Below are 19,354 nucleotides of genomic sequence, written 5' to 3'. Positions count from 1 at the left end.
CCATGAACCACCTCCTAACCCAGGTAAGTACTCTGAAATCTCGGGGAGCTATGGTATATCTGGAGACGGGTAAGAGAAAAGGTCTGCACTGGACTCACTTTAGTTTGGGAAAGAACAGCCTACGGCCAGCCAGCCAGATGTCAAGGCCAGACTCAGAAAGGGGTTAAACTCAGTTACGTCAAAACAAAACAAAACAAAACAAAAAAAAATCAGTTATGTCGTCTAAGGTGGGAAGAGAAGTGAAAAGTATAGGTGGTGGAAGAGTAACCCATGCATTAAAAGGAAGAATTACTCCCATGTCAGAGCCACAGTCACAGAGCCCCAGGATAGGCAGGTTAGCTCTGTCTGCACTGACTAAATTATGATCAACGGAGAGAGGCAGAAGTACATCTGTACAATGGTAAGCACCCAAGTGTACTCTTCCAGATGCTTTCAACTGCCTCTTGGGAACCCAAGGGAAAGAAATGGGGTTTGTACTTCACCAAGACCCTTCAGGTACTCCCCATGCCTAGTCCAGACAGGCAACTTAAAAAAAAAAAAAAAAAAAAAAAAATGATTGGGGAGGGGAGAGAACGAATGACAGAGGAGACGAAAGGCAGGGGGGGCAAAAAAGACACACAGTGGCACATCTCCCTGATAACTACCAACAGTGTTGCCTAGAAGGGCACATCAGAAAGCTGCTGCTGCCTGACAGGTCCAGCTGAGAGCTCATGTCTTGGCTTTGATTTTCAGGTAGAACAAATGCATACATTGACACAGAATGTGCAATACAGGCAGGTAGTACTGGTACGAGAACCTTAAATGAATGCATTTCCTCGCTTTGGGGTTAGGATCTTTTTAAAAATTTTCAATCTGTAAGCTCAACTCTAGTAAGAGTTTTCTCTGCATTTTAAATTCCCACCAACCAAACGACAAAAATACAATCTACATTTAGAGATAAGATAGGACCTGCTACCAATACCAGTATGATTTTATTGGAATATGGAATGTAAACAGATGTTTTCAAACGAACAATCTAACCTTATAAAAATGTATGGCATTATTAAATAGTTAATAAAGAAATCCTAAGGTATGATGTGGGTAGACACCTCAAGCTCTAGCCTAGCTGTAAAGTCCCCACAGCTGTGGCATGGCCCTGCAACTGGGGGGAGGGGACTGCCTGCAAACCATACTGGTGACAAGTCCCCAAAATGAAATCAGCCCGACTATTTTTTAAAGCAGAATCTAGCTTCCTTTGTTAACCTGAAAGCTAGCACAATGGATCCCAAGCTCTGACACTTGATCCAGGAGCTCCAACCCGCACCCCCCGGCCCTCCCTGACCCCAGGTCCCTCATATGATGTTGCTCTGCTCAGCCACCTAGGAGTGGGCCACCTTGCACATGCAACCCCAGTCCCTGCATGTGAAGAAGACAGCTCTGCCATCACATCCACTTATCACCTCTCAGAGCTTCAAGATGCAGGTTACCCAAATCATAGAGGGAAACTGCTTCTCATGGGGATAAAGAGAGGCAAAAAGGGGTGGGGCAGGGGACTACATTTTCCTTAACAGGTCTTTCCTAAGTACACTCTAATAGGATATTTCTCTCACTCCCCAACCTGCCTGAAGACCAACTTTCCAGCTTTCATTACAGTTGTAACCAAAAAGTCTCTGTTTCAGAGAGGTGCATGAACATAGGTGCACAAACAGGGACGTATGTGCTAGGAAATGGTAAGGTTTTCCTTATAAGGCTGCTAAAGGAAAAAAAAGGCTACACAGAAAAAATAGCAACAAGATTTTATGGTTAGGCAAATCAACAAAGGTTACAGTGAGCTCCAAGTTATGCACTTCGCATTGAACTTTTGATGAGTCAGATGGACCTGTTCACGGCATCACAAGGTCTCAAGTGATGACTCCTGACATCAAAGGGGCCTCTTATGAGTGATTGCAGTTTGCTCCCAAATGACTACACTTAGAAGAAAACTGCAGTGGTGAGGTACATTTCCTAGAGAGCTCATGTCATAAAAAAATACATAAAACATGAATTTGTAAAAGCTTAAAAAAAAATACTGTCACTGTTTTAATATCTCCTTTTCTTAAATGAGGCTGGTGTGTCAGTACAGACTGCTGACTTAGCTAAAACTTGAGCCTGAATCTCACCAAAGGAAACCCAGACCACAGTGGAATAGATAGGAAGTCAGATATTCAGAGCTTGTTGACTGAATGGGTTAATTTAACAGCGGTCTCCTGTTAAATAAAGGTAAATGTACAACAACTCCGAGTCTCTCATCTCCCATGCATTCCAAAGGGAGTGTTCCCTCAGATCCTGAACTATGTGCATCGTCACACTGCCACGATAGCAGCTCCCTGTAGACTAGTACTGGGGGATTTCTTTCTTTTTGACAGACATTTAGGTCTTTACTCTTCTTTGCATTTAGAAGGAATGACTAGAATTTCTTTTTATCACATTGTAGTTTTCCTTCAAGATTTGTGTTTGGTTGGTTGGTTTTATTGGCAAGCATCAATGCCTCATTACCCGTCGCCTTCCAAGTTTTCACCGGGCTGCCGTGAGGCCACTGGAAAGCACAGCATTGTCTGCACAAGGCTGGGACTGCTCCTTTACCACGGGGTCTGCAAGAAAACAGGATGGGAGTCAGCCAAGTCTGGGCTTGGAGGTGACAGAGACATCATCATGACAAACCCCCTTCCACAGTGGGACAATGAGAGAGATGGACAGACTGACGGGAGAGCTGAGGCCAGAAGAGTGACAGAAATCACAGAACGAAGGTTGGAGAAAAATCAGACACTGAAAAATAACCGGGAATTTGCTCTTAGAGTCAACCCTTATACTTGCCTCAGAGGGCAAGTTCAACAACTGAGGCCCACACACACTGACTTCCCACAGCTCAAAATCACTACTAATCTTCCTGTGTGTTATTTTCCTTAGATACTATGTCAGATCCAACCCCCAATTTCTTCAAATCATGTGCAGTAATGAGCACTTGGGAGCAAAGGAATGAAAAGAGCCATTAGAAGACCTATTAATTTTAAGCAGCAGTTATTTGAAACATTTTTTTTTGACAGAAGATGTGTGTTCAGAAAAGTAGACGGATCATGAATTACATATTACAAACACCAAAATTCTTAATTCAATCTAACTCAAAGGTGAAAATAGCATCTTGTGCCAGAAATTGGAAAAAGGACCTCTGGGTTGTACTTGTTAGAGGTCTTGAAGGTTAAAAAAAAAAAAAAAAAAGAGGTCTAGAAGGCCAAAGGGTAAAACCTTTCCAATTTGCTGTCTACTAATGCTTATGGGCCAACAGCTTCAAAATTTGTATTCTTCAGGTAAGACGCGCTTAATCTCCAGAGGGGAAGAAAAGAAGGGTAGATAGCATACTGGCCAAGCAACAGACAGGCTGAAGGTTTTCTTCTTGATCCAGAGAGTGGGCTGAGACTGGTCCTGTAACCTGTATCCCCTATCTCCTCTATGCCTGGACTAAATCATCTCATGTTGCCAACAATTAAGGGGAAAGTCTATCTGAGACATACTTTATTGGGAGGGAGGGGCCAGGGAGCTGTACGCAGGCAGCCAAGAAGCAACCATGTGCACTGAATACATACACACATACATACATACATACACACTCTGAAGTGAGACCTAAAAATTCTTTAACTCAGATAGGATTTTAGTGAGGTCCTTCCATAGCTGCTTTCCTTTCTTCAGATTCCTTTTACTGAATTTAACTCATTTCCTTCTTTAAAAATATACTATGGTCATCTTATTACTTTTAACCAACTACTTTGTTTTTTTCACGGGAAAAAAACATGTTTGATTAGGTTTCCACACAGATATATCCGAAAACAAAGTTCAGATATTTGTGATCTCTCAGCCCAGGGCCACAGGGAACGGTCTGCAGACCAGACTCAAGGGGAGCTATGGCAGTGGACAAGCAAACACCTCTGCAGATCAAGAAAAGGAACTGCAAGAGCTGTCTCAATAGTCCAGAATGAATGAGGCCAAATTCCAAGGATGATTCAATCCAAACACCTAGAATTCTCCTGACTGGCCTCAAAGATAAAGAACAGGAGACTTATTCCTTTAATAAATCAGGCCCCTGCAAATGGTCCCTGGAGACTCACAGAAGTAGGGATGCTCCATGGCCTCTTTGGCGGTCAGTCTCTGTTGATGGTCGTATCGCAGAAGTTTGTCCAGAAGATCTAGGGCCTCAGGGCTGACGAGGTGTCTGTTCTCACTGTGGATAAAGTTTTCCCAGCGTTTCCGTGAATGTCTGAGGAGGAAAGGGAAGCACTGGTACTGAGATTCAATTCAACAAGAATCCAGACATTACCATGGTTAAAGCCAATAGAATCTTAGAACCCCAGGAGGATTATAAACTTATTAAATCTCATTCTCACAGGTGTCTGCCCCACCCTCCACGGGAATATCTGAGGCATCTTGAAACAAAAAACATGCTCTCTGATAAAATGAACTAAAGCTTCTACATCTGATTTAGAATTTGTGGCACCTTCCTAGATCATTTCTTATGGATCAGGCTTTTAGTCAATTCTGGTGAGGCACAGAGGTGACAGAGTTATTTTTGTTGTGCAGCAAAAATATTTAGAGAGCTAGCCTTGGAAACAGAGGCTCCACAAAACACTGAGAACTGTCAACGCATTTACTTTTCAACACTAGTACACTGTACCTGCAAATATGCTTTAAAATTTGCCACGTTGGGGGGATCCCTGGGTGGCTCAGCGGTTTGGTGCCTGCCTTTGGCCCAGGGCGCGATCCTGGAGTCCCGGGATCGAGTCCCACGTCAGGCTCCTGGCATGGAGCCTGCCTGCTTTTCTCCCTCTGCCTGTGTCTCTGCCTCTCTCTCTCTCTCTATGTCTATCATGAATAAATAAATAAGATCTTAAAAAAAAATAAAATTTGCCACCTTGTAGAAAACCCGTTAACTAGAACAAGAAAAAACTATAAATCTCTTCCTCAAAGAAGAATCACAGCTTTCTAAGATTTTCCATTAAAATAAGCATACACTGTCCTGCAAAGCATTTCACTGTAACAGGATTTTGTCTCCTATTTTCTATGGACTGACAGGTTATCTCTTGGAGAAGTACAACGATCAGAAGACACATGTAAACAATGCCCAAACCTCAAAACAAGTTTTAAAAAGCATACATGAGAAAAAAGAAGGGTATTTTCAACTTTGCTATGATTAGCAAGTGATTTCGGCGAATATTCCCTCTTCTGAAATGGGTTTAGTTAAAACCCTCGTTCTCTCTCCCTCTCTCTTACTTACTGTCCCAGGATATCGTTGAAGTGCGGATCTAGGTCTATGTGATACTTCTTCAGATACCCATACAGCTCATCTGTACCCAGAACCTTGGCAATGCGAACAAGCTGAAACACAAAACAAACTGACCAAATTACTGAGCACAGAGCTCACCGCAAGCCTGTGAGGATGCTATCCCAAGAAATGAGAGGACTTCTCCATCACTGAATCTCCAGGGACCAGAGGCAGATTGGAGCCCGGGGCTGACAGGAGGTAGACCAAAGGCCAATGATGTTCACAGAAAGCAAATTTCCAAACTCCCTTTAAAATGGTAATAACTGGGATCCCTGGGTGGCGCAGCGGTTTGGCGCCTGCCTTTGGCCCAGGGCGCGATCCTGGAGACCGGGGATCGAATCCCACATCAGGCTCCCAGTGCATGGAGCCTGCTTCTCCCTCTGCCTATGTCTCTGCCTCTCTCTCTCTCTCTGTGTGACCATCATAAATAAATAAAAAAAAAAAAAATTAAAAACAAAACAAAAATAAAATGGTAATAACTTAAGACAATAATCTTCCAGAAGCTGACAATTACGGGGGCATCACAATCTAATCTAGAAGCTAGTTGTTAGACAAGGTGTGTCTGACTTCTTCACAGACTCACTGTGGGGCATACGTGGAGCTTAGTAAGATAGCTTTATCTGGCTCTATGTTTGGGGACCTAGTAACCACAGACAAAATCTCATGAAGCTCTTTACCCTGAAGGAGAACTTAAGTGCAGACACTGAGTGACTCAAGGATAGCATCCCTGTCAACAGACTCCCATTTCTTTGGCATGTGCCCCCACATGGGGAAGAGCCAGTTAGTGTTTGCTCACCTGGTCATAGTTGTCCTGTCCGTGAAAGAAGGGCTCCTTTCGAAAGATCATGCTTGCTAACATACAGCCCAAACTCCACATGTCCAAGCTGTAATCGTACATCTGGGGAAACAAGGTCAGCCTGTTAGTGAAAGGTGTTGCAAATGTATTTCTTTGATCTGGATTTCTAGTCTTCAGTTGACCTTTGCACATATTTTAGAATTCAAAGAAAAAAAAAAAAGTCACTGAGAAAAATCTGAAATGACTGCTTCAGGCTGGGGTTTTGAATGTATCCAAACTGACTTAATAAACAGCACACGAGGAGAAGCCCTAAGGAAACACACAAAGGAGGCGTGAGTTGTACCTGATAGTCCACAAGGAGCTCCGGTCCCTTGAAGTACCTCGATGCTACACGGACATTGTACTCCTGAGCAGGGTGGTAGAACTCTGCCAGACCCCAGTCTATGAGCCGCAGCTACAAACACAACAGAAATCAAACCCGTAAAGGAGTGTTTCTAGACACCTGTGCCTTAGAAAAAGGCCACATCACGTTAGCTGACAATATGTGCGCTACATAACAAATGTTAGCCAGTGCACTGGCAAAAATTACCCTTTCAGCAACTGTGGAAGAGGTCACCTCTACAGTAGAGCTTTCAGAATCTTATTTGTTGTTGTTTTTTTTTTTTAATTTAAATTATCCTGGCTTATCATTCTCTTCCCATCAATCAAGCTTAAGCTTTTTACTCTGCCTCTGTTTTACTTGCATATAACACATTCCCCCATTATTAACAGCTCCCATCATAAGCTCAAGCCACAACACAAAGGGTTGGAGACCCAGGCCCCACCCCAGGATTGAAGCATTGCTCCAGCTTTTCATTAATCACACAGTAGTGGAATCACTTACTCACCAATCAGAGACAACCAGAATTGGATATGAAAAACAGGAGGGACCCAAGTGTAAAGGCTAGGCAGACTGGTCTAAGGGTCATTAAAAGAAGTACAAACCATCTGCTGGAGTTTCTTTGCGAGGCCCTCTGGAAAACCATGACCAAAATAAACAAGGGACTACAGTTAGGCTCACGGGTCTACTTTCCTTGTGTACCATGCTCATGCAGAGCAGAAAGCAACACTGGAGACCGGAGAAATAACAATAACACAAGTCTGCCAAAGAAAACAGTACTGGTCTGCAGTCCCTCCTAGGTCAATACCTAGAGTTGTGGTCTGCCCTAGACCTTTTAAGAAAAGCCTTGTTGCTGCCTGGCTGCAACGGTACCTTTTTCTGTTGGTGATCTATCATGACATTGTGAGGTTTCACATCCCTGTGCATGATTCCCTTGCTGTGGCAGTAATCCAGAGCCTATTAGATAAGAAAGCACAGAGAAAAGTAAGCACACTGTCTACCAACCTCCCAACGCAAGCATATTATTTGTGACAGCTTCACGTGAATACAATCTCCCAAGGGGCAGCTTACTGCTGCGACAGAGGACAATAACCATGCCTCAGATGGTACCCCTAGTGCTCTGTGCACACTATGCTGGCAGCCGGCGGAAAAGGGGCTGCGTTAAGGAGGGAAGATAGGAGACACTTCTCTGGACACTCTTGCTACTTGCAGTTAGTAAGTAACACTTTACCAGTCACTTTGACTTAGGAATCATACATTAATCTATTGGTCTAACTCAAAGGGTTTAAAACCAGTCCTGGGAAACTCACTAGAGTCCCCTCTCATAGTGATTCAAATGGGAATGACAAACTGTGACATCTGACATGGTTTGTCTTCTAGACAAGTGCCCACTGTGGACTTTTGGGATTAACAAGTATTCTAGCTGAGTGAAGTAAGTCAGTCGGAGAAGGACAAACATTATATGTTCTCATTCATTTGGGGAATATAAATAATAGTGAAAGGGAATATAAGGGAAGGGAGAAGAAATGTGTGGGAAATATCAGAAAGGGAGACAGAACGTAAAGACTGCTAACTCTGGGAAATGAACTAGGGGTGGTAGAAGGGGAGGAGGGCGGGGGTGGGAGTGAATGGGTGACGGGCACTGGGGGTTATTCTGTATGTTAGTAAATTGAACACCAATAAAAAATAAATTAAAAACAAAAAACAAAAAAAAAACAAAAACAAGTATTCTAGTATTAGTATTTTCTTTTACAAATAATCCTTAAGCCAACTGGCCTTTAAGGATTCTATTTTTCCTCTAAGGGAAGATATTGCTTCCTAGAAGATAGAGGATATACAGGTAAGATTTTAAGTGTATAAGCCAATGAGTTTTTTGAGCACATTCATAGAATTGTGCGACTGGCACCACAATCCAGTCTTGAAACTTCTGCCATCATCCCAAAAATCCCCAGCAGCTTGCCTGGGATTGGTCACCATTCCCATTTGCCCCCTACCTCAGCAGTAACCACAAACTTGCCATTGCTACTGATCTGCCTTTTCTGGACAATTGTAAAGTGGAATGGTACAATATACAGTACTCTTTTTTTTTTTTTTTAAAGATTTTATTTACTCAGAGAGAAAGAGAGAGAGAGGCAGAGTCACAGGCAGAGGGAAAAGCAGGAACTCGATACCGGGTCTCCAGGATCACACCCTGGGCTGTAGGCGGCGCTAAACCCACTGTGCCATTGGGTCTGCCCAGTACTCTATCTTCTTTCCCTCAGCATTATGTCACTGAGATTCATCTGTGTTACGTTTTTCTTCCTGAGTAGCATTCCACTGTATGGATGTACTAGTTGATGGATATCTGGGCTGTTTCCAGTTTGGGGCTATTATGAATAAGGCTGCTTATGAATATTCATATACAGGCCTTTGAGAGGACACAGGCTTTCATTTCTCTCATGCAGATTCCTGAGGGTGGAAATGCTGAGTTTTATGTTAGTTTACATCTAACTTTTTAAGAGTCTGCCTAATTGTTCTCCAAAGTGCCTGCTCCAGTTTACATTCCCACTGGTAATGTATGAAGGTTCAGTTTCTCCACATCCTCGTCAACACTTGTCACTGCTTCATCTTTGTGATTATCGTTGTTCTGGCCGGTCTGAAGTGGGATCTCATGTGGATTTGAATTATATTTCCTTACTCAGGGATCAGGTTGACATCTTTTTGGGTGTTAGTGGTCATGCTGTATCTTCTCTGGACAAATACTGATTCAAATCTTTTACTCATTGTTTCTTTGGGTGGTTTTAGAGAATACAAAAATTTGCTTCTATTTCTCCTTTTTTGAACACAGTAACTTTTCCCATAAATTTTAAATTAGGCCCTATGGCTTGTCTTAAAAAGCACTGAAGCCTACCTGAGTGCCATGATTTTCTTCTTGAGTAACAAAACAGCAACTCACCATCTTGTGGTTCCTACTATGTGCTTGGCACTGAGTGGTTTTAGGGAAGTTTTCCACAGGACAAGATCAGGGTTTTTCAACCTCAGCTGTGCTGATATTTTGGACCAGATAATTCTTTGCTGTGGGGAGCTGCAGGGTGTTTAAAAGAATCCCTGGGCTCTTCTCACCAGATGCCAGCTGCACTCCTCCAAATTGTGACAACCAAAAATGGTTCCATATTTTGTCAATTTGACTTGGTTGAAAACCACTGGACTGGGTCCAAGAATGATCCCCAAGATCAGCAAATCCAGGAATAAACAAATTTTGCTTTTCCCCAGACACAAAAAAGTAAACAGTGCGCGATGCTTTTTATATGAAGGTAAAAAACATGCAAAACTAAACTGGTGGTAGAATTGAGAATATTATCTTCAGAAAAGGAGATCCGGAAGAGAAGGGGCACAGGACAGCCTTCTGGGGTATTCTTTTTTCTCTGCCAGCCCTGTTCAACAGAACTTTCAGTGATGATAGAAATATTCTATATCTGCCTGTCCAATATGGTAGCCACTAGCCACACGAGGCCACCGCACATCTGAAATGTGGCTACTGAGATAAAGGAAAGGAATTTCAAATTTTAATTAAAACTTAAATAGCTGTGCCTGTGGGCAACAGCTACTGTACTGGACAGCATAGTACTATGTAGATCTGGGTGAAGGTTCCACTTATGTAAAAACCCAAAAACCTGTACACTTAAGATTTATTCATTTATGGAAGTTCTACTTCAATGTAATTTTTCTCTGTTTTGTTTTGCAACAACAGGTATAGCAAGATTCCACAACGGCTTTGTGGCAGTATCTTAGGAAACCAGGGCTCCTGAGGACAGAGTTCCCTGGACCTGAGCACAGGCACCCAACAACCACTTCACAGCCCTCTGGCCTCAGTTTCTTCCACTGTTTCAGTGAAGCTGAAGATTTCCTCTTCCTTTTTTTTTTTTTTTAATTTTTTATTTATTTATGATAGTCACACATTGAGAGAGAGAGAGAGAGAGAGGCGGAGACATAGGCAGAGGGAGAAGCAGGCTCCATGCACCAGGAGCCCAATGTGGGATTCGATCCCGGGTCTCCAGGATCGCGCCCTGGGCCAAAGGCAGGCGCTAAACTGCTGCGCCACCCAGGGATCCCAGATTTCCTCTTCCTCATCTAGTTCCCCCAAAGAGAAAATCTGGCAAGTGTCAATTCTGTTATTTTGCCTAGTCTTTGTCCAAAGGAATGAACTAATAAGGACCATAATACCTGGGGTGTAAGAAATACCTGAGCAGAGGCTGAACAAGTAGAGGAAGGGAATTCATTCTTGTGCCAAGTTCACTAGTCAGACTCCCTGTGGAGTCACTGACATGCTTTTAAATTCCTTGGGGGAGCTATTTCACTTTCAAAATCTGGCATTATCTGATCATTAGGCATGAAAGACATTTTTCAAGCTTCATCTGGGGTCCTGTGCCTCATTAGCAGAAAGAATGTCCTTACTGCCTGCCTGGCCGCTACCTCCAGAAAGCAGAAGGGATATCAGACACAAAGGACTGTCTGAATGACCAGCCTGTGGAGACTTGTGTCATCGGGATGTCTTTACTTGACCTAAGGACAACTGTGCAAGATTATAAATCTTCATCTTTGGTGTGGTAAGTTAAAAACACAAAATCTTAACACCTTACTTAAAAATAACCTACTGTGAGATTTAGATTGCGGCTCTCATTGGGTGAATGCATGGGGTTCTCTGGAAAGCACCCCCAGGGAAGGAGCTAGCCTGACAGCTCACAAGACCACACCACCACTAATAACCTCTTCTCCACAGACATCTGCAATTCTGGCATGGAAAGGACATGCAGAAAGATGTAATACACCAAGCTCTACCTTCAAATGTTTCTGACCTTATTGACAAAAGAAAGACCCATTAGTTTTAAGAGTGGACTCTTAAATCTACCACCTTGGTACTAATGATAAGAGGTTTGTGTAAGTGCTTCTAAGAAAATACATTCACCGTACAGGGCTAGTTCTTCAAACTCCCATTCCCTAAAACTAAGCCTTAATTAAACTTGGGATTTAAAAAAAAAAAAAAAAAAAAAAAAAAAAAAAAAACTTGGGATTTTGTTCAAGTAATTGTTCACAATCCCATCCAATCTCCATCTTGGCAATTTTCTTCAATAATGCCAATAACTTAATTATCTCTATCTTTCAGAGGTTCTTAAATTGAGATCCCCACACCCCATAAAACTTTATGTAATACTGTGTATTTATACATGCATTTTGGTGGGGAGGGGGGGAGTTTAAAAGTTCTCATTAGATTCTTAGTGATCTAGACTCAAAACAACTTAGGAGCCATTGGTCTATTCCAATTTACAAGCCTTTTTAGAATTCTTTACCTAAGTGTGTTTTTTTAAAATATTTTAATTATTTATTTAATTATTTATTATTTAAAATATTTTAATTATTTATAAATAATTATTTAATTATTTATTCTACACACACGTAGAGACAAGGCAGAGGGAGAAGCAGGCTCCATGTAGGGAGCCAATGTGGGACTTGATCCCAGGACTCCAGGATCGTGCCCTGGGCTGAAGGCACGGGCTTAACCCCTGAGCCACCCAGGTGTCCCAGAATTCTTTACCTAAGTGTGTACCTAGACAAACTAAAAAAAGGTCATTCCTCCACCAACCAGTAATGCTTCAAAATTTCCATCTTGGGATTACTAAGTGTCCTAAAAGGGCCACCCATCACCTCTCCTTGCATGTCTAGGTCAGTCAGGGCTAGAGGATAGGCTGGGAAGGGGATTATGAGTGATGACAAGAGAAAGGAGATTGCAAATGCCTGCCTACCCAGTATGCGTGTCCCTTTCTACTGGGACTTCAATGCTCTGGCCCATTAAAAAGTGAAGTCTACTTCCCCACCCTTTGAATCTAGGTATGGCCAGGATCTGCTTTGGTCAACAGGGCATTAAGAGACATGACACAAGTAGACGCTTGAAAAGCACTTACACATTTAACTTCACCCTCTCATGCTACTAGGAACCCTGAGGCCACCACAGGAGGAAGTAGCTTAGACTAACCCCCATAGAAAGAGCCTTCAGCTATTCCAGTTGCCATTCCAGATATGTGAATGAGGCCATTTGGGACCAATGTGCACCAGTCAAAAGACTCACCCAGCTAATCCCACAGAATTATGAGAAATAGTACATAATTTTTAAAAAATTGTTAAGTTCTGGGTGATCTGTTACACAGTAAAAATTGATAGCATTAAGTAAGCAGCAAAAAGAAAATCCGAAGGCCAACAAGAACTATGAAGAAGGAAGTTCTGATTTTTGGCATGTTCTTGGTATCTCCTGACTGTTCCACAGGAAAGTTTCTATGTAAAAATCCCACAACAGAGATCGCAATGGAAGTTAAAACAAAAACAAAAATAAACCCTCGGGGCACCTGGATGGCTCCGTCGGTGGAGCCTGCGACTCCAGATCTCAGGGTCATGATTTCAAGCCCCACGTTGGGTGTGGAGCCTACTAAAAAAACAAACAAAACAAAACAAAACAAAACCACCTCACTAAATTCTGTAAGTGTCAAGAGAGAACCTACCTGAGTTCTCTTTGTCCTCTCAAAAACTTCTTGGGAAGTGGGAGGGAGGATGGAATAACTGGGTGACAGGCATTGAGGAGGGCACCTGATGTGATGAGCACTGGGTGTTTGTTACATGTGACTGATAAACTACTGAACACTACATCTGAAACTAATGACGTGCTATGTGTTGGCTAACTGAAATCATAAAAAAAAAAAAGTCTCCTTTGATGAATACACCTGAAAAGATTCACTGCCTCTGAATGCCACTTACCTTAAGTAGCTCATACATATAAAACCGGATATCGAAGTCTGTCAGGATCTGGTAAAGTTGCTGAAACACATTTCAGATAGCAGAAAGTTAATTTAGTCTCATCATTTTGTCATCCCAAATATTGGCCATAATTCTCTGTAAACTTTACTGCTTAAGTCACTGAAGAACCCCAGGACTTTTTACCACTTGATCTGGAACAAATGAGACAAAGACCAAAGATGAGGGTATAATACTTTAGTTTTTTTTGTGTGTGGGGTGGGGTGTGTGTGGAACTCCAAGGGAGAGAAACACTTAATTCACTGTGGATCTTCTAAAAACTTGTTCAATGCTCCATCATTTCAACACCCTAAATTACATTATTATGGAGATAAAGCCCAAGTTGTCAAATTGTCCTCATATTCTTACTATACTTCAAACAAAGTAATCCACTGGAGCAGCAGTGTCCGTCAGAGAACTAAGTTCTGAGTGCAGAGCAGAACCTGAAGAACTTCATTGGCCCACGTGGTAAAAAGTGGCAAGACAGTCCACCTGCTTGGTTCTGGCAGATGGTAAGAGACTTAAGAAAGGAGTACGAGAGTGAGATGTTACAGAAAAAAAGAATAGACATAGGCACTGAAAATGATTCCAGGTCAAAAGGACATGCAAACAGTTCTCATACTGGGACACAGACATACCCACTAGGAGTTTTGTTTTTTTAATTTCAATTTTTAAGAGGCAGAGTAGCATTAATACATCCAGGTTCATTAAAGTCATCACAAACCTTCATCAGAAACTATACTATTATTTTTAGTAATCAATTCCAAGTATATGTTTCCCCATCAGTCCAAAGCAGCACCTTCTAGAAAATCAGTACACTTTTTAAAACATCCTTTGTTTCTTTACTGAAGACTCAGGCAGTAAGAGGGAAGCTCTCTAAGGAGCTCTGATCAGCATATACAATTGTATCTGTGTAAGGAGGAAGTAAAACTACACATCCCAACTTGTTTGTATTTATAATGATATATGGACATTAATATGTGGGTGATTTTGCATATATGCGTGTGGGGGATGGACAGCTGGCACACGGGGAAATAAAGGAAATTTTTCATTGTGTACCATTTTATATTCTAGATCCATGTAACTACGTCACCTGTTCAGAAAGATAAACAATTTGCCAAATTTAACATCCTCTAAGAACACCAGGATTTAGCTTCCTCCTCAAATTTTCCATTGAGAAGAGTAATTCTCCCTCTGGCTTGGTAAGAGTATTTGATTTCTTCAACCTCAGGCAGCAGCCAGCACAGAGCATGAGAACGTGCGGATCAAACACCGGTGGTGCCTGGGAGCTGCCCTGCTATGGGAGGCTAACCTGGCTTAGGGGGAACTGCACAGATGGCACTAGCACAGCACCACTCTGGCTCAGGAGTGGATTCAACTTCAGAACAGCCAAACACCCAAGTATTCTGTCCTCCAGCTTGGCTCCGCATGGCAAGGAAGATTTCTCAGCCGGCATACCAACAACCCATATGTACAGACACGAGCTGAAGATACTATCTCTGGGTGTCAAATCAGCTCCTCCTCCGAGGATTAAGGACATCACTCCTAGACACTGTGCCAAGTTTAACCTCAAGTCAATATACAGGCACATGACAGTGAAGCAAGCATTTCCTAACCCTCTGAAGGTTGGAATATTTTACTTACAGAGAACAAATATGCAGTATTTTATCATTTGGACTTTTATCTGTGGAAGGTTTTCCTCTCCTATCATGTGGTATCCATACCAGGCATCTGTGTAAATGGTGTTAAGACAGAACACAAAACGTCCTTGGATTGCCAATATAATATTTCTAGCTACTCCAACCAACCTCAATGTTATGTAATATAAAACACTAAATGAATACAGTGGTCAGGCCTAATACATTATGAAGTCCCAAATGATAGGCTGACATTCACTCCCATCTCTTAGGAGCTCTGGGAAGGAGACCAAACTACATCTAGAACATTTTACCTCCTGGGCCTAAAATTCAGGACTCGTCAAGGTCCACAGTCTGGCTTCATCTACTTTTGTGGCTCTGTTCCCACTGTTGCCCCCAGGGGGTCTCCAACTCTGGCCAAATAAACCTGCTTGCCTCCTCTGTTCTTTCTTTTCCGGGTCCCTACCTCTTTCCAAACCTAGAACACATCATCCCTCTCCCTTAGCCTGTTAAGTCAAGAGAGCTGATGGTGGTCCCCCTTCCTTATCTGAACTCTCTTGCTATTTACTGTCCTCGGGGGTGTCCCTGGAGTTAATGTTCCCCACTCAGGCACTTGGCTGTGTGCAACAAGAGGCCGCTCCACTCTGCCTGCATCCCAAGTCCCATGCTAGTGTCCTGGCACATCAGGCACACACCTCATGGGGAAAAAATAGGTGCTGTGGCTGGTGGTAGTCACCAGCTTACTAACTCAAGATCTTTGCTTTTCCTCCCTCAAGTATGGTAGGGGCCACCATACAACCTGGTCCATATTCTAAGTATTTGGGTAACACAACAGCAGAGTAGTACATGCTGTATATATACCTCACCCATGAATGGCGGTACCCAGAAGGCAGTCGATAAATATTTGCCTTTGAAGATGTTCACGAGTCAATGGAACAAAATTAAAACTGTCTTCCAGGAAACACAAGTGTTAAAGAGTCCATGACAAGTTATAAAGGGAAATTTCACAAGAACCACACTTTTCTTCCATTCTTCTTGGCCAGCTATGTGGAGAACATTGTTAACCAACCGACTGTGAAATGTTGGCAGGAAATTAGCTTTGCTTGTGTTTTCATGAAATAAGTGACTTATCAAAAACAAGCCTATGCTTCCCAGAAGATTACAAAGGTGCTGAGGAAGAAACCAATCATCAATCCTTGTTTGGTCTCAAAGCCTCAAACACACTGGCATTTTCTTAGGAACCAGGCCTACTCTAGGACTACTCAAAAGGCCCAAGGTGGAAATTTTCTGGGACTTTTTATTAATCTCAGAAAGTCTGAGGACAATGGGAAAAAAGGCAATCTGATCAATGGCCTCAGAACCTCTTTGGTCTCAAACTACCACCCAGAATAGAATGGCCTCACGTGGGCCTCGCTCTTGCTGTATACCTGTTGGTCCTCTGACTGCAGGTATATTTCAGCATACCAGTCAGCTATAGGTTCCTCAGGCCCCATCCCTGAGAACTCATTCAGGAGGACTACACATCTCAGCAAGCCATATGTGGGAATCACCAACACAGCTAACTCTCACCCTGCACACAGAGCTTGCAGATTCCCTTACACACACAGCTTGGTCTGTATCCAGAAATCCCAGTGGTCCCCACGTAGGGAGAAGAAAAACTGGGGGGGAGTGGGATATAAAGTCAAAGATGCTTAATGCAGTTATCACCAGTTCTGGCATTACGCATAACCGCAAGATCCAGAATAAAATCAAGGTCAATATTTTTAGAAATTTAAGGAAGTAGAAAAAATCATTAATCAAGCAAATCAAAGTTATTATTAATCACCCAAAAACATCTTAGAAGATCTCCACATCAAACTCAAACAGCATTAACAAGGCCTTAGGACATCAGCTAGTCAAGGCCCACTTCTATAGGAGGGATTCAGAAATTCTCCACAGAGCAACTTGGGTCTACTATCTTCTCAAATGGACTCTACTCAGGGTACCTTATCAATCTTTAAAATGTCCAGATGATATACTTTGCTTAAAATGTCTATTCATTTTCATTTATACTCTTCCAAAGGGAAAGAAAACTGAGAAGAAACCTTTTCTGCCATAAACTCTACATTAATTTCCCTGAGAAAATGTCAAGTTTGTGGAGTTTTCTATAACTGTTTATTCCAACTTTTAGAGACTGGCTTTTCCTATTCCTTTGTTTGGAAGTTTTGTCTTTTTTTTTTTTTTCCTGAGTGTCACTATGTATCTGTTATGATCGCTTTGACACATATAAAGCATAACTATTTCAAGGAGAAATTGACCAAACCAGTACCTCTACCATAAAATGAAGTATGAAGGGGAAAAACGATAAGGCCACAGAAGATCTGAACTAAATTACAAGCTTGATGTAAAAAAATGGCCATGCACTAAAGTCGCAAAGCAATCGCCAACAAAGTCCAAATAACCAACATTATATAGGTCATGTTCCTCTAAACACAGTGCAGCCAAATTAGGAATTAACAACAAAAGACTATCTTTGTTAAAAAACCATGTGGATCCTCCCTCATATTATTCACAATTATACAGCTTCTATGAAGGACATTCCTAGGACAATAATTACTAGGAAACTCTTAAATATGGACTCTACTGTGTATCAGATAGCATTATTGTGTAAGTATTGAATTCCAAGTGTCCTAATAGTACTGGCAAGTAGGAAAAGGTCCTACTTAGTTCTAGTGCTAGCATATTTAGGAGTGAAATATCAAGATGCCTACAACTTACTTTGAGAAGATTTCAATAAAAAGATAAAGAAGGGAAAAAAAAAAAAAAAAGAAGGGAGGGTAAGGTAAGGAAGAGAACTGCAAATATGGTAGATACTATCAACCAGTAAATCTAAGAGAAAAACATGAGAGTATTAATTGTGCTACTCCTTCCAATTTTCAGTAGGTTTAAAAGATTTCAAAGTACATAGTTTGAGGAGAAAACCCCAAATTCATGAGTTTGGAATTTGTACAACTTTAAAATGAAGATTTTTTTTAAAAAAATGAAGATTTATTTATTTGAGAAAGAGTATGTGTGCATGCAAGCCCATTCGTGCAGGTGGAGTTGCAGAGGGAGAGGGGAAAGAAACAAGTAGATACCACACTGAGCGAGGGGCCCACAGGGCTCAATCCCACAACTCTGAGATCATGACCCGAGCTGAAACCAAGAGTTTAATGCTCAACTGACTGACTCGGGTGCCCCCTGGAAATTTAATGTCTGATTTGAAACCTATACAGAAGTGAATTTCATAAGCACAGAATGTAGCTAAGATGGTCCTTGGAGTAAGCACAGATTTAAAGCCCACTTACCATTAATCAAGAAAGACAGAAACACTTGAAATGAGCAGACTTTGACTCAAGAAGTTAGGGGGAAAACAATGAAAACCCAAGAAAGAAAAGAGTTAAAAGGAACAAAGAAGGGAGGAAGAAAGAAAATAGAAGCAAGGAAATAGAAAAAACAAAAACATTTAATAAAACCAAAAGTTATAAGGGAAAGGAGGGGAAAATGAGAAGAGGGAGACAAACCAAGAAAGACTCCTAACTCTGGGAAACAAATGGTTGCAGAAAGGGAGGTGGGTAGGGGGATGGGGTAGCTGGGTGACGGGCACTGAGGAGGGCACTTGATGGGGTGAACACTGGGTGTTATACTCTAAGTTGGCAAACTGAATTTAAATTAAAAAAAAATTAAGAAAAAAAACAAACCCAAAAGCTGTTTCTTTGAAACTACTATTGAGATCTCTAGCAACACTGGTAATTTTTAAAAAGAGAGAAAAGGTACAAATAATGTTAAAAATGTAAAGAAAGAGGTGCCTGGGTGGTTCAATCGGTTAAACATTTGTCTTCAGCTCAGGTCATGTCCCAGGGTCCTGGGATTGAGCCCCACATCAGGCTCCCTGCTTAGCAGGGAGTCGTCTCCCTCTCAGTCTTCCTCTGTGCTCTGTCAAATAAACAAAATCTTTAAAAGAAAACGTAATTACAAACATATTAAAGTCTCTGAGCTCTAAGAGAATTCTATTAACAGTTTTAAGTAAGATTGAAAGTGGACAACTTTAGGGGTACTTGGGTGGCTCAGTGGGTTAAGCATCTGCCTTTAGCTCAGGTCATGATCCCAGGGTCCTGGGATTGAGCTCCACATCAGGGCTCCCAGCTCAGCAGAGTCTGCTTCTCAGGAGGACTACACACCTCTGGCTTCGTCTCCCTCTTCTCCCTCTTCTCCTAACAGGCACATGATGCCTCTGAATGCCACTTCTTTTCTCCTAACTCATGCTCTCTCAAATAAATAAATAAAATCTTAAATAAGAAAAAAAGTGGACAACTTTAGAAATAGATACCATCCAAAAAGACTCAAGAAGAGACAGAAAACCAGAATAAACCTTT

General features: G+C 41.9%; 1 protein-coding gene across 9 annotated transcripts in view; it reads right to left on the bottom strand.

Moving 5' to 3' along the window:
• CSNK2A2 (casein kinase 2 alpha 2) overlaps window positions 1–19,354 on the bottom strand; it is a 79,787-nt gene that overhangs the window by 6,241 nt on the left and 54,192 nt on the right. For all 9 annotated transcript variants that reach the window (XR_005355709.1, XM_038530921.1, XM_038530918.1 and 6 more), the window contains 7 exons: window positions 13,288–13,347; window positions 7,378–7,461; window positions 6,469–6,579; window positions 6,126–6,227; window positions 5,282–5,382; window positions 4,119–4,267; window positions 2,515–2,609 (listed from right to left, as the gene is read on the bottom strand). Coding sequence is in view for 8 of the 9 variants with exons in the window: in XM_038530918.1 (XP_038386846.1) it covers window positions 2,533–2,609; window positions 4,119–4,267; window positions 5,282–5,382; window positions 6,126–6,227; window positions 6,469–6,579; window positions 7,378–7,461; window positions 13,288–13,347 (684 nt within the window). In the remaining variant the exon portion in view is untranslated. The remainder of the gene's footprint in view (window positions 1–2,514; window positions 2,610–4,118; window positions 4,268–5,281; window positions 5,383–6,125; window positions 6,228–6,468; window positions 6,580–7,377; window positions 7,462–13,287; window positions 13,348–19,354) is intronic.

This window comes from Canis lupus, chromosome 2, assembly GCF_011100685.1.
Source record: "Canis lupus familiaris isolate Mischka breed German Shepherd chromosome 2, alternate assembly UU_Cfam_GSD_1.0, whole genome shotgun sequence".
Taxonomy (NCBI): Eukaryota; Metazoa; Chordata; class Mammalia; order Carnivora; family Canidae; genus Canis; species Canis lupus.
Note: the sequence above shows the minus strand (reverse complement) of the source record. Positions and strands in the feature narration are given on the sequence as shown.